The following is a 16,168-nucleotide window of genomic DNA, read 5'->3' on the forward strand; positions in this document are numbered from 1 at the left end:
GTGTGTGTGTGTGTGTGTGTGTGTGTGTGTGTGTGTGTGTGATCCTGGTAACCATTTCCCCTTCTGGTAACTGTACCCTGACACAGTTTCAAAGAGCCATAGTCTGGCAATCAAGATGTCACACCCTGTCTGGGCCAAATGATGGATATGACCCAAGTGGAGGCCAATCAGAACCTCTCGCTTAGGGATCTGAGCCGAGTGGGGTGGTACAGGGCTGAGGGTCCCATCGGAGCGTGTCTAGTGATTATTGCTTCTTATTTTACCTGAGCCACCCCAGTTCCTGCCTAATGGTTGACCTGAGCCTTCAGATAGGGCTCTGCTTTGGTGAGCTATACTCACATCCTTTCAAATTCTACTTGTCCTTGAGGTTAGCCAGGGTCAGTTTCTGTTGCATATCAATGAAGGAATCAAATAAATATGTATTAATGGGTAGTATTCTTAATAAAAATGCGACTAAACTAGAAAATAATATAGGAAAGAAATCTCCACAGACTGCATGCTTTCTAATCCTCACTGTTACACTACATTCATGCTTCATGTGTGTGTATAAACCTGTGGATGTGTTTATATACATACCTATAAATCAGTGTGTTAAAATAATATCCCCCATCCCAGCTATAATTCATGGCCAAGTTACTTTATTTGGGTTGGTCTCTACTGACTGACAAAACAGCTTGTACTTCTCCTCTGGAGTAAAACATTCCTTCAAAACACTTTACACTTAAACACAGTGATTATGTGGGTCTTCCCCCTTTTGTGTTCTCTATTTCCACCCTGTGAAAGAGAGCTAGGTGTAGATGTTAGATCCTCAGAGAGCAGCACTCTGTGGATGCAAAACAAACATAATGGGGATCAGCTCTCTGGCTCAGGGTTCAGGCTGTGATATTTTAGAACTGACCTTAATTTCTGCCCTGAGTTCGGCCAGCTGCATCTCTGCCATCTGACTGGCAAGGTCAGTAAGTCTCTTTAGTTCTTCTGCTTTCTTCTGACGAGTGGTCAGGATTTCCACTGCCAAATAAGGAGGAGTCACACATTAGGGCCAGAGATTGAAACATATTAAATAACTTAATTTCTTGGCATCAGTTCTCGCTCCACAGACTGATTGCTTTGTTGGACCATGACTGTGTTTTCTGAGTTGGTCACGGAGGCGGGTTTACCCTCGGTGCCTACTGCCAACAACCCTCCTCCACCAATCCCCAAGCCAAACAGTCCGTTCTGATTCACTGTACACTCCCACTCTGCATTTTCTTCACTGGTGTCTGACCTCACTTATGGAATTTAGAATTTTGAAATTTGTCAGTTACTCGGAACAACGATCTCTGAAAAACAATACTTATTAAAGTCCTCTCTGAGTGATAATGCAAAGACAGGAAGTCCACTAAGCAGAAATCATTCTATATGTGCTACACTGTTAAACTTTAACAGCAGCAGCCCTCTTGAACTTTAACACATACTCATTTAGGGTGACTAGCTGTGTTATTGGAATCTGACATAAAAATCTAACTTCATCAGTTTTTTGTGAGCCAAAAATGTCTCTGCTTTTGATACTTTGCAGATATGTTTCCATTTTGCAAAGAAAGAGAAGTTCTACCCCAGAGTGTCTTAGGTCTTTCTGTAAGTGTCCCCAGTGGAAAAATTTCGAGAGTGAGTGAGGCCAGCTAGAACTAGATTCGTGTGAATGTTTTAGCACCTGCACACGTAGAGAAGACACTAGGGAGTACTCGGGCTCCAACATTTTCACACATCTTCAGATGAACTAGAGGTTTAAATAGATGTAGTAACCTATCGGTTAATTTGTGTTTGTGTGTTTATACATGTGTTTCCCAAAAGATTATGGAGCTCAGAAGCAATTAATACAAACGCATAAGATGAGGTTTAAATATGAAGTTGGATCTTTCAATAGATAGACTTGTGGCTCTCTAATTCAACTCATATATGAATTGTCTTCATTTCTTTGGGATGAGCATTTTGAGTTATGAGAAAAGAGGTGTTCATCTAAGATGACATGCATGTTGGACTCACATTCCATGCTTGGCAGAACAAGGATCAACTGCTTTATTAGACCAGATTCACAGCACACATGCAGGGCCAAACAATATGATTTCTGATTTTAAGAGTTCTTATTACACAAATTATCAAACGATAATCACCGCAAAAGCCCAAAAAAAGTACAGAATCCACCAAGAGTTAAGATTCCCTGCAAATCATAAACCATTCTTTAGACACACTGAAAGACATAATCTTTTCATGCTGATATCAATGTTGAGATGTTAATAAAATAATTAGTCTATAACACATACAGCTTTATCGTCTGTCAAACTATGCTAATCATGCTTTGATTATTTAACTGGGGCTCCTCCTGATCCTCATTTACAATACCATGTGGCTGGGCAGACGGATCTGTGACTAATAGTCTTTCTGAATACAGGGGAGCTAGTGAAAAACTTGTCTGGATGATGAGAGTGAAAGGAAGTTTCATCTCAACGTAGACAATATATTGCTGAGTGATGTCTCAGGACACCCAGTTGGACCAAAGGTCACAAAAAGGGTGGCTCACCATCATTTTCAGCCAGAGTACATATGTCTTGTTTGGTCCACACATTGCTTTTACAAATTAATTGCCCACATTTAAAAATTAGAAGATTCCATTTGAAAGCTGGCTCTCTGGCATCTCTTAAAGTACTGGAATTTCTGGCCACAGTTGGTCAACATTCCTACATGGCAACAAGTGGCTGAAACCAAGAAGTCACTGCCCTCCTTAGATAGAGTTGGGCAACCAGTGTGCCACGGTTTCCCCCTGCACCTTTTGGCACATTAATGTTACCTATCTGTTCCCTGTGAGCACCTCCAATCATTCTCGGGAGTACGGTGTGAACTGTACCATGTAGTTCTTTGTGTCCATGGCACCTAGTACCTACTTGGTATACAAGGGGTGTTCAATATGCTTGTTGAGTGATGAATTCAATGAATGAATTAATGAGTTACTTAAAGGGAATATCTAAAGAAGGATGGAAGTTCCTTTTCTACAGGAGTCACTTAAGACTGTTTAGGATTCATACCTTTGATTAGTTATGTGATTTGTTTGCCATTATAATTCAACATATGGATGGGACTAACATCTGCAGCATAAGAAAACAATTCAAGTAGGAAGATGAAATGAGATACATTCTTCTTGCAAACTAAAATGAAAAATTAATTTTATGCTGGGTGCAGTGGCTCACATCTGTTATCTAGCACTTTGGGAGGCTGGGGCAGGAGGACTGCTTGACTCAGGAGTTCGAGACCTGCCTGGGCAACAAAGCAAGTCCCCATCTCATCAAAATAATAATAATAATAATAATAATAATAATAAATCTAAAGGCCCAGACTTGAAAAGCGGCTAGTAAAGGGGTCAGCAGACCCTCAGTGATGACACAGTCCAACAGACCTGACTTTTCTTCATGGATCATTTGTGAGATTGGTGACAATTAGGGGTCATTGTTGTTTTTGATTAAGTAGAACTTGGGCATTCATACCAAACAAAAGATTTTGTAGAAATAGATATAAATGGGCCCTAAAATAGGAATGCAGGTGCAAGATCACCAATAAATTCTGAGTTTACACTTATGCAAATATGCACGGAAATAAATACTTTGCATCAGCAAGTGTTGGAATGAGTTTTACATATAGTCTCAGTAACATTTCAAAGCCTTTCGTTATGAAAAATGCCTTAAAACTTGAGATCTAAAGCCAATATTCTTTGGTGGGGGGGTGGGGAACGTTTTCACCTCAAAAACATCAATCACACAAGCAAAAAACAAAAACAGATCAGATCTTAAGCTTCACTGATCCTGTAATTTAAAATAGAACAATAAGTATGTTTTGAAAGCACCATCCTTTTGGAAATCTGTAGAGGGAGACAGTTCCATACAGCTTAGGTTTTCACTGCATTCAACACTTAATTAATATTATGCATGTATAAACAGTATTTGGTATGCTGAAATCCACTTTCTCAATAGGATTTATCAATTCCTTCAAGTTTTTGAAACACATTGGAAGCTTGCTTATATTATCTGAACCATAGAAAATCTTAAGGCTTCTCAAACAATAACCCTCAGCAGAAAATATACTCAAAATCAAGGTTGGCGCCAGGAGCCAGAGAAGTGGCTCCTTAAGCACAAAGATTCTTTGAAATCCTTTTTATTCCTTAAAAATTCTTGTGAATTTTGTATTCTACTTCATAATTTGTTTGTGTTACTACTAATTTACAAAGTAATGTTTTCTTCCCTTATCTCTAGTGAACTTGACACCTGTGAATTCCTGGGTATAAACATGAAGTTTGAGACCCTAGCACTACAACATGCTTAGTTTCTTCTTCTGTCAAATCTGTGTAGGAATTGATCACATCTTGGAGGGTTATTGTGGAAATAAATGGAATAACATATGTGAGGTGTTTAGTATAGTATACTCAAAATGCTAACTCTAAATATTATTAATAAAGTGAGATCTATTCATCTAAAATATACCTCCTCTTTTTTTGCAATTACACGAGTGTTTATTAACATTGGTTCCCACAGTCTATAGATACTGATTTATTTACAATAACTAATTTAACAAACATTTATGAAGTACCTACAGTATTCTCAGCACTATGTTAGGTGCCATGAGGGATTTAGGAGATTCTGTTATAATTAAGGAAATATGGTTTATAACGTCTACGGGAAATGGAAAGTGTGAAAAATTCTCTTGAGACCACAGAGAACCAAGTTAAAGAAGGTGGTTGGAAAGACAGTTCTGTAGTTAGTGAGGAGAAATCCATGGTTTCTTCTATCTGTGGAGAAGACATAGTGTTGATGCAGGCTTGTTATTTGAGAGATGCAATAGAACCCCTGACCTCCATTTTTTGACTGTAATATGAGGGGGTTGGGGTAATTTGCTAATAAGAGCTCTTCCCTTTTTGCACACATACTGTATCAGGCTTTGTGTCAAGTGCCTGTATTTTTTCACTTTATCTTTATAATAACTACTTGAGATGGATATTATTGTTGTTGTTATTTTTAGTACAGGGTCTCTATACCCAGGCTGGAGTATAGTGGCATGATCATAGCTTGCTGCAGACTCAAACTCCTGGGCTCAAGTGATTCACTCCTCTCAGACTCTAGAATAGCTAGAACTATGGGCACATGCCACCACATGTGGCTTATTTATTTTTAATTTTTATTTTTTTAGAGATTTTATATTTTATATAAAAATATAAAAATATTTTATATTTTTTAGACCATGCCCAGGCTGGTCTCTAACTCTTGGCCTCAAGCAATCCTTCTGCCTTGGCCTTCCAAATGGTCTGGGATTATACATGTGAGCCATTGCCAGAAACCTCAGACTTTGAGAAGTCAACAACATGGTTCAAGGACACACAGCCAATTAGAGATGGAGGTTGGACTTGAACTTGAACTCAGTTCCGCCTGCCTCAAAGGCATGCAAATGGGCTTCCCCAGGGCTGAGGGTAGTCCAAAAACCTGCAGCACCAATTACTGAGGTTAGGTGAACCCTGTCAACCAATCTAGCAGTTTCAGCTAGCCTGAAAGCTTGATGAGTGCAGGCTTTACATCTGTTTGCTGTTTATCCTGGACACAAGGAAGCCCACGTATTTATTGATTTACGTTTTTAAAATGGGATGCTCTCCAGAGATGCTCCAAAGTCCACAGGTCTTGGCATCAAACATTATCATGTCCCAAGAAGGAAGAATGAGTACACGAAACCTGAGGTCTTTAGTTAACCTCTAAGAAAGTGATGATGTGCTAGTGACTTTCTGTTTTGGTTCAAGAGGATCATTTGTGTCTGTGTTGGTTGTTAGCATTTTTATCCTTAGGATGTAAAACTAAAATAAGCTATAACTGAGAAGTAGGGAAAATCCCAAGTTGTGTGTATAATCTACTTTTACTGAACATATCAATAAATTTCATAAGAATAAAATAATTTCACAATCAAAGAGATTAATTACCTAAATATTCCGTAGCTTCACCCTGGATCACATTAGTTTCATTTAATAAAGTTTGCTCTATTTCAGGTTTCTAAAATGTTGCTTAAAATTATTTAGATGCCTGACTAAACGAGGTCTGAAATGAGTAACAAAATAATTGAGAAAACTGTGTAACAAAAATAATGATAGCTGTTTTCCACAAAATGACACTTGAATTATGGCCTAGGTCCAGACAAGAAAAATAGAAAAGAATAAAGAATCTGGTCTGATCTTTCATTCTGGCAAAAAGAAAGACATCACAGTTAAAGGTAAAGGGATTTCACTGAAATCTGGTTAGGGCATAGATCGCCATTTATCCAATTCATCTCTGGGTAAAGATGAGGAATTTAAAATGCCCAGGAGACAAGAATTGAGCTGAAAAATAAAGTCTTAGGGGCCCCATTAACATAGAAAACTAAATTCAGTAATACGAGACAGCCTAGCACAGTCACTTGCAGCTTGATGTGAATCTGACTGAGTAATCTTGTCTTTGTTGAAATTTCCAACTCATGAGCCTCAGTCTATCTAAGGTGGTAAATCTTCTCTACTACTCAAGTAACTTTACCACAGTTTAAAGGTTTTTAAATCAGCATAAAGGAAATAAAACAAGTCAAACCAAGAATGTCAATATTATGTTAAATTTAGGATTAAGTTTTGCAATGATCAAGATAATCTGAGTGTGTTCATTATTTAAATAGAGAATTTGGTACATGAAGCAATCTGATTTGTGATTTTCAATTTAAAATATGGAATTGATTTCCTTTTGTGGTTTTAAGTTGGCACGTGTCAGTGTATTTGATGAAGTTCATGAATAGAACTGGAGTATTTTAAGAAAACTCTGTTTAGTATACCTTTAATTTTGAATTATTAATCTTACAAGAGTTACTTAAAAGCTTAGGAACACGTTGCTTATTAGGTTTGCGAGTTTGCCTTGTCCGACATCTGAAGTGCTTAAGACAAATGAGATATATTAAATTTATATATGTAATTTAAAATGTTGAGGGGAATTTAAGTAATTGTTTCAAATGGAACTACTTTTCTAGAAAAATGTAATATGATAAACTTAATTAAACCTAAAAAAACCTAGTAAAAATGATGATGTAAATAATATACCAAGATTTATAAGTTGTAAAGACTTAAAATTGTCTTAAAATGTAATACTAAATTCAATGTCATTTAAAATCCAATTAACTATGAGGTCTTTATGTGCACAAATGTCCCCTTGGACTTCCGAAAACTCAACTGACACCTATTATGCATTGAGTGTCCATCTTGCCATGCAGTCACCTGTATGAGGTGAGTGTTACAGCTATATCCTTTTGCCAGATGATGTAAATGAGGTTCCAGGGGCTAAGTGACATGCTTAAGGTTACAGAGTTCATGAGCCAAAATTTCAGTATAAATTTTAGGACCCAGCTCAGAATCTAGTATCATTGTCAGTCTGACCTATGGATTCCTTCTGATTGGGAAGCTCCTAATCAAATAACCATGTGCCGTCTACTTACTGGCTTCTTCTTTAACTTTATCCATTTCTGCCATTAATGAAACTTCTTTGTCAATGATGCTGGGGAAAAAAAAAAAGAAAAGCAAAGAATGCTTAATCAAAGATAAACTTTTAATAAGCAATGAAACAAAAGAAAAATTATTTTCATTAAACAAAGTACAAAATTACCATATTTCAGTGCTACAATGCCAGCAGTATACTCTGCCTCTCCAAAAAATGAGGCGATGTGGAAGGGATATTCCCAAGGATTACATAGTGACATCTGCTGATTAAATCATTGTCAACAAACCTAAAAAAAGTCTTTTAGACTTTCAGAATTGTGCTGCTTTGAATTTAAATTTGGGAATATTTTTGTCCTATGCATTCCAAAGTTCCAAAACAATATAATAAGTATTTGAAAAGCTGGCACTTAGGTCGTCAAGAACTGTAGTTCCCATTGTCTCTGTGCTCCACCCTGAGAGATTCTGGCTGGGAGGGAAGGAGATGGGCCCAATTCTGCTGCAGATGGTCCTGGGACCATACTTTGAGAAATACGGTCTGGGTCAATCCATCCACATGCTCAACAACATGAGTCTCTGCCTTTCTCAATCTCCTGAATAAGCATTTCAAGATTCGAAGGAACTTCTCATATTTCATTTATTTTTTGGTTAGTCCTTTGAAGAGGTATTACCTGCATAGAGCAAACAATGATCTGCCCCAAAGTTTGTTTCTCTCCTATCCCATCCCAATCCCCAGTTCTCTAGTTCCCCTCCCAGAAATAATGCATCATGACAAATTTCTTATATGTCCTTTTATAGAGTTTTATGTAGCAAGGAGAGAAGAGAGGTTTCATCAAAAAGGCAGGGAGCTGTGCAGGGTGAGGAGCCTGGGAAAAATCCCCAGGGTGGGTGAGCACAGATGTCAGATTCTCTTTACATTTTTAGTTTAGCCAAACATATTTAAATATGTATCTTTAAAATATAAGGACTTTTGGGGACCACAATCATTTACTATTAATCTATAAAACATTCACAATAATTTAATATCAGATATCTACTTAGGATTCAAATTTCTCCAACTTTCCCATAGATCTTTTTTTTTTTAAAACAGTGTATTAAAACTAGGATCTAAACAAACCAACTTTCCCATAGATCTTTTTTTTTTTTAAAACAGTGTATTAAAACTAGGATCTAAACAAACCCTGCTTCATTCCAATTGGTTGATTGACTCTTAAATCTGTTTTAATCCAGAGGTTCCCTCTCATCTGTTTTCTCATCCCCTTTGCAATTTATTTGTTGAAGAAATTAGGGTGCTTGTCCTCAAGAGCTGTGCAAGGTCTGAATTTTGCTGATTACATCTCCATGGTGTTATTTAGCTTGTTCTTTTGTATTTCCTATAAGTTTGTTATTAGATGTAGACATTTGATTAGATTCAGGTTTTATTTTCTTAGGAGGAACACTTGATAAGTGTATTGTGTCATTATGTGCGTGTTGATAGAAGTATATGATATGAACTGCTCTACCTGAAAAAAAAAATCAGACTGAGTTTAATCAAATTTCTACATCTAAAATAGCAAATATATAGGAAATACAAAAGACACTCGCTTTTTTATGATCTTATCAGCCACTGACAATTATTGCCTAGATTTATAGGTTTTGCAAAATTGAGACATTCACATTCCATCATTTCTCCTTCATTTATTTCCTGGAATTCTTCCATAAAGAGAAACTTTGTCAGGTATTTGGTTATCATGAAGTACAGTTTGTATAGGTAAGGTAGGATGAATGCTTGATTCTCCCCTTTTATTTGTTTTCAAAATGATAGTTGTTTCCTTAGCTTCCTTCAAAGGTAATCTAGAAGTGTGTGTGTGTGTGTGTGTGTGTGTGTGTGTGTTTTTTTTTTTTGCTTGTTTGTATGCTTTAATTATACACATCAATTACAAACTCATATTTAATGTGCTTCAATACACTGTTGTTATCATCTTTATTACTCTCAGATTGTTCCATCACATGGACTTTTTCTTCTCCATCAGATGCACTTTTGCAATTTAAAGTGTGTTAAAAATATACTTCCTCTTAATTTTGCAGTATTTGTCAAACTTCTGGGATATATCTATAGTGGTTTGGGGGCTCCTCAGCTAGATGATGCAGCCTAAATACTTGAAGAGTAAAGGACTGTGTACTCAGGAGCTCATCTCTTCCCAAAAAGGAAATTCTAGCGGAAAGGACTAATTGCGCAGTGCATGGCAAGTTCTCCAGAACTGGGCTCTAAGCCTAGTCTCTCAACTGCACACAGCATCAGCAATCCCCATGACACACAGGGCTTATGGTCACTGGATATGATCACTTTAGTGTAACCAACATATCAGGATGCCTGTCCCTTATCTATTTGTTGACATTACATAGGTATGATGTCAATTTTTTTTTTTTTTTTTTTATTATACGTTAAGTTCTGGGGTACATCAGCAAACTGACAATGTGTTTTAAATATAAGAAATGCATGATATAGAAAGGTGTACAGTGAGAAGGAACTATTTTTTCCCATCTCTGCTCCAACTAACTCAGTTCTCCTCCCTAAAGGTCTCCAATGTTATGAGTTCTTGCGTTTCCAGAGACTCTGTATGTATCAGCCAGCATATATTCAGTAACTGTATGAAATGCCGGGTTGAGTCAATAGGCTTTGTGCTCCTGCGTTTTTGAGCTTCTCTGCTAAGTTCACAAACATAGCATGACAGAGGCAACTGTGTATGTGTTTTGATTATTTATAGCCTTCTTAGAGAGGGGCACTTCTACCTTAGTTTAGAAAAACAAAGACTGTTCGAGATAAACTGTTGGAGAGACACGGTGAAAATCTACAGATGTGGAGCCAAAAGTCCAAACTACAAATATATGGTTAAGCTACTCTGCTGGAGGACATATTTTGAATTTGTATCCCTTACAGAAAGGGAAGAAAGAAGAGAGAAAATTTAGCATGATGATATTCTTTTTGGGAGTGCTGAGAAGGATGTGAGAGGACCTGCCAGGACTCACTGGGGAAACAGGGAAAAGCAGACAGAGAGGAAGGAAAGTGACAATGGCAAGAAGAAAAAATTAGGATTCTCCTCCCCAAATCGACTAGAAGGATTTCTAATAAGAGTCCCCAGATTTGGAGAGCATGCCCGGCACACAACTAAGGGAAATAGCTGCATGTGACATGAGACTGGCATGTCCTCAGATGCCCAGTGGCAGGAAGAGGAGCAGACTACAGGCAAAGCAGAGGCCCCGGAGGCTGGGAATCCTGCCGCCTGTGTGTGGGGGTGGTGGAATGATGTGAGAAGGGCCTTTGCTAATTTATCAGCTACAAGACCATGCTAATACTTTTCTTGATCAAATTTGTTAACATGATTTTATGCTCAGAGAATTTACAAGACCGACATTTGGGGTATAATACATGTCCCCAGGTCTAACACATATTAAACAAAGCTGGGTGTTTATATACAACGGTTAGTTCAGGCCTTCTGGGCTAGCAACAGGAGGGAAGAAGGTTTACACAATAAATTGTTAATCTGCTTAATGCACACCCTTGAGGAAGTGAAAGAGCCTGTAAAGTTGGCATCAAACCAGGCTTCTGTTCCTCTGGGTGTTTCCACAGAAGATCATCCTCAAGCATCATAGTAATTCAAGCTCTGCTATCTATGGGTGGCTGCTTTAAAAACTCATGTGCACAAAGGCAAGCCAGTAACTTCTGCTGACTCAGGACCCAGCTTGGAGCTGATGAACCGATGCAAACGAAGATCAGGGGCCAGCCCGGGGCAGATAAACCCGACCCACCCTTGAGAATCTCAATGTGTAGACCTGAGGGTTCCCTGGGTTTTGCTTTCAAGGCAGTAGGCTTGTCAAGGGAAGAATAATTGTGGGAAGTGGATGTGGAGGAAGTAGTAAAGCCAGACTGTCCTTTGGCAGGCTGTCAGACAGTGAGGAGCCAGCCTCTCATCAAGCGCCAGACTAAAAGAAGGTCAAAGAGGAAGGACCATGCCTAAATCCTTCTAAAGGCCCATAAAGCCTGGGGTGCCTGAGTGGGTCACAACCAGTTTTGGAAGTAATTTCATCAGTGCCATTTGCACGTCCTGTGGAATCTTCTTAGAGATACCAGGACAGAGATAGACACGTGTGGATAGTCAAGTGCGGCTTGACGACTCTGCAGGCTGGATAAGAAAAGAGGGCACTTGGCAAAGCCCCGGTATGGAGTTAGCAGATATGGAGGGAGGAACAAGTTCCTTGGAGAGGAATGACATTAGGGAGTTGATGAGTCACTGAAGAATCACAGACACTATCAAGAACCACATTCCTACTATGGAAGCTGCAAGGTCACACACTGCTTTCGAGGTACACCTATGCAGACACATATCAGCCCTCAGTTGCCTCAAAATGTGAGCTAATCATAAGAAACACTTTCTGAGTGCAGATGGTGGGCCAGGCACATTAGGTAGAGCGCCAGTGCCTTCCTGGAATGATCTCATTTAAGCTTCCTGACATCCCAGGAGCAGCGAACCTGGCTCTCTCCTTGCCACAGGGCCTTGAAATGAGCCCTCCCCTTGGCCTTGAAGACAATTCTTCTTCTTAACCTTGCTTTTCTTCATCTAATCAGCTCTGAGTCCTCCTTAAGGTCTTTGCTTAATTGTCACTTCCTTAGGGAGCTCTGATTATGTTTTTAAAAACTTCTGTTCAGTTTCTTGATCTTAGACTATTACGGGTTGCTCAACAAAACTTTCTTGATAGTGATGAATGTAAGGGAAGACAACATATTCATTTCTCTGTGGCATAACAATAATGAAATTAACTAGTACATTGTGGTGCTTGCATATAAATTACATTTATGCAAAACTTTTTGTAATTTTGGTTATTGACAGAATCCAATCATTTGAGACATAAGCTTATGAATAAAGGCATATTGGTACTCACCAAACACACAGGGTTTGGCTCAGAGTCAAAACAAGCAGTTTGCAAGTTGTGGTGGTTTAATTCCTGAAATTTGTTCTTCCACTACTAATCATCTGAAATGCTGAGTTCTGAATATTTTTGCTTTTCAACAGTGATCTGAGTATTTGATAGAAATACATAACTCTTTAATTGGCTTTCCACTGGCACTAAAAGTTCCCTAAATGGTTAGGTAAAGCCCTCTGGAGGGCACCAGGCACATCAAACGTGTTTTACATAATCAGAGCTCCCATAAAACCCACGTGGACCTCACATGTTTCAGATGTGCCCTTTCTCCTTCTAAAAACACATCTTCTCATTTTAGCCAAACTGCCTGGATAGTAAAATTTTATTTTGTTGCCATAAAAAAGCTTTTATTATCAAAGCAATAAGGTGCAAGGAGGAGATTACCATGGCAAAGACTTTACAGTTTATTATATAGTTAATCACAGAGATAAAGTGTCATTTTAGGAAAATGTTTCCACTGTCTTGATTCCTTTCTATAGAGGACTAATAATGAAAAGAATCAGAAAGCCTCTTTAGTAGTAATAGATTTATCATTTTCTGCCCTTTGAAAGACTCTTAAATTTGGAGACAGAGGCACTGAGTGACAAAACTGATTCATTTGGAAGCTTGGGTGAGTCATTTCAGGCCCAGTGTTCTTCAAAAATAAAGATGCCACCACACAGAGGCAGCCACAGGACCATCAATATGGTTGTTAAGCTGGAGAGCAGAATCTACTGGTAGATACCGAGGAATGAAATCAGAATTTCAAACGGGAGGTGAAGAACTCAATCTGTAACAACAGCCTGGGACCATCTGATCCCAGACAATTTTGCTGCAGAACCTTCCTGTGGAGAAAGTGCTTCAGCTGGGGCATCCTCAACTCATCATCTGCCAAGCTGACAATGCAGAATGGGAGCATCAGGAGGGAGGCAGGCCCAGCAGGAGGGGCATGCTGTAGGAAGAGAAGGTGGGGACTGCTGTGGAGAAAGGATGCTAATGAATGCTGATGAATATTTCAGCCTTCCTGGCCTCTACCAAATAGCATAAAGCATGCCAAAGACTGATAAGCCCTATAGCCAGGCTTCCCTGCATAAAGAATTTCCATTTCTTTCACTAAAAACAAAACAGTGGTACAAAAACATTTCTCTCCACTGTGGGCTCTGCTCCTTAATGCAAAGGAATAAGAACTGTGACCAACAGTTCTAACATCCCTTGAGAGGAATGTCAGCTGGGATGACAGCCTAGTAGTGCCCAGTGGCCACCACGTGGGCCTTGAGCTGGGAATCTAGCCCTGTACTAGCTAGCACTGAGTATCTGTGTCCTTTCCCTAAGTGATAGAATTTTGCCCATCAGTTGGAAGGCAGGAAAACTTCCTTTATACATTTAAGGCGTAATGTACTTTCCATGAGTACCATTTCTAGTCCCACTCCCCAGTATCACCAGTAATTCTTGGGCCCAGGGTGAAGCCAGTCAGGGGTTTCAGCTCACCAATTTCTCAACTGTTGCAGCTGTCAACAAAGATGCTTCCCTGGCTTAACAGCCACAAATGCAGCAAGACTGTATGGTTCTGTATTTCCTAGTCAGGAGGCCTGGCAGCCCTAAATGTAAAGAGTACTCACGCTCTTGCATACTGCCAATTCCAGGCTCTTCCTTGCTCTGTTTTGCTCCCCATCCTGTCCCCTCTCCTGTACCCTCTATGCTGGTTACTGGTGTCGTCCCTCACCCAGTGTCCATGACTCCTCTTTCTTCACTTCCCACAAGGTTACATCCTCTGAAGTCCACCCCAGAAATGTCTGTCTCTCTCATACACCTCTCCACTTCCACTGAGTCTTATGTAACCCTGAGCACATTCATTATCAAGTCCTTGGCTATTTGTGGTTGTTTATTTTTACACTGCTGGAATTCCCAGGCCTGTCACCTTCCACTCTGTATATACGTACATTTAGGTTTTACAAAAACCTGAATTCTTTTCAAAACTGAAATACAATAATAGATGTTTTTTTCAAATTGGTTCTTCTAAAGATTTCTTGAGTGTAACAGTGTTACTTGGTAAACACATAAAACCCAACATACATGTCTACAGCATGTAGACTGGGGTTAGCACACAATCCTTTGAAAAGCTGCCTACTAATCATGCCCATCCAAGAAATACAGTGGTGGTGCCCCAAGCATGAACCACACTCAACACACAAAGCAAAGTCAAAATCCATCTTACTGTCAATAAACATCAATAACTACACTCAATTGCCAATTGGGCTGACATTTTATGTCTACTTTTATGAGAGGCAATACAATGTGTTAATATTGTTTAGTCTGTGTATTGGATGTTGGAATCATACAAAGATTTGAAATAATGGTCAATAAATTGTTCATCGTACTGTCTGAGGTGTATTTCTGCAATGAGACACACAGATTTAGTATAAGGACTAATTCTCAACACTTATAACATTTTGGAGTTCTTCAAAAAGGACATTATTAATTTAAAAAACCACACAGGGATTTCTTTTTCTTATTGGAATTTTTTAAATGACAGAATAGCACAATCCCATAATATGGACACCCTACAACATCAAATGTTCAACTGAAAAATCTATATTCCTATGTTTGGAATTTTACATATGACTTTGATGAACAATAGAAATTTTTAACTTTGCTAATTACTTATTAGTTCAGTTTCTTTTCATGGAGATCACTATTCAGGGAAAATAACTTGACTGTCTTTCAGTTTCTATGACTATAAAAATGCAGACTCCCCTGCTTCCCCTTTTATACCTACCTCTATGGAAAGAGAAAGCAAACTATTCTATCTGTGGATGTTAATTGTCTTATACCACAAAGGTTCTGTTCAAGGACCTGAGTTACACATTGCTCTTCACATTTTTATTTCATTTTACATGCTCACTCTAAAAAACTGGAAAATATTAGAAAGCAGGATAAAATGAAACAAATTTCAAAATAAAACAAAATAAAGCAAAATGCCCCTTTGTCTCAAGCACAAAATAGAGCCAACCACTCTGATCCCTGTTGTATTTCCTTCAAAAAAAAAAAAAGGTAGGGGGAAGGGGAAGGGTGTTTGTAGATGCCATCATGGTTGTTGAACATAAGAACATAAATAACAGAAACAGAAACTGGAAGAAACTGATATGGTACAAGAAGTGCTGGAAATGCTGGGCCACATTCATCCCAAGGCAGCCAGGCCTAGCATCCTCTGCTCCTGTGTGAAAAGGGGAGCAGAGGGGCCCTTCCCATTTTGGCCCAGAAGGCTCTTCCCCACTGGCACCTCCAGTCTCAGGTGGTTACTGCCCATGGTAAGGCCCTACCCTAGCCCAGGCTTCCAGAGTGGAGCACAAATAAAATATTAAATTTTATGTACTCACTTTTTATTCTAAGTAGACTTTCCTAATCTTTAGTACACAGATTAACAGTAGTACACATGTATAATTTATAAATGAATTTCCTGATTTGAGAGGGATGTGCTCAAAATTCATTTGTTGATGGAGTGAGACCATCATCATTATTTTTATTTTTACTTTTTTTGAGACAGGGTCTGGCTCTGCTGCCCAGGTTGCAGTGCAGTGGTGTGGGTGTGATGTTGACTCACTGCAACCTCCATCTCCTGGGCTCAGGCTATTCTCCCACTTCAGCCTCCCAAGTAGCTGGGACTACAGATGTGCAACACCACATCCAGCTAATTTTTGTATTTTTCGGTAGAGACAGGGTTTT

The 16,168-nt window shown here is 38.9% G+C and overlaps 1 protein-coding gene across 13 annotated transcripts in view; it reads right to left on the minus strand.

The window, feature by feature from the left end:
* Positions 1-16,168, minus strand: part of SPATS2L (spermatogenesis associated serine rich 2 like) — a 168,404-nt gene that overhangs the window by 12,504 nt on the left and 139,732 nt on the right. For all 13 annotated transcript variants that reach the window (XM_032278735.1, XM_032278741.1, XM_032278732.1 and 10 more), the window contains 2 exons: positions 7,507-7,565; positions 899-1,008 (listed from right to left, as the gene is read on the minus strand). In XM_032278735.1, coding sequence (XP_032134626.1) covers positions 899-1,008; positions 7,507-7,565 — 169 coding nt within the window. The remainder of the gene's footprint in view (positions 1-898; positions 1,009-7,506; positions 7,566-16,168) is intronic.

This window comes from Sapajus apella, unplaced genomic scaffold (assembly GCF_009761245.1).
Source record: "Sapajus apella isolate SASKATOON/1434 unplaced genomic scaffold, GSC_monkey_1.0 scaffold10, whole genome shotgun sequence".
In the NCBI taxonomy this organism is placed as follows: domain Eukaryota; kingdom Metazoa; phylum Chordata; class Mammalia; order Primates; family Cebidae; genus Sapajus; species Sapajus apella.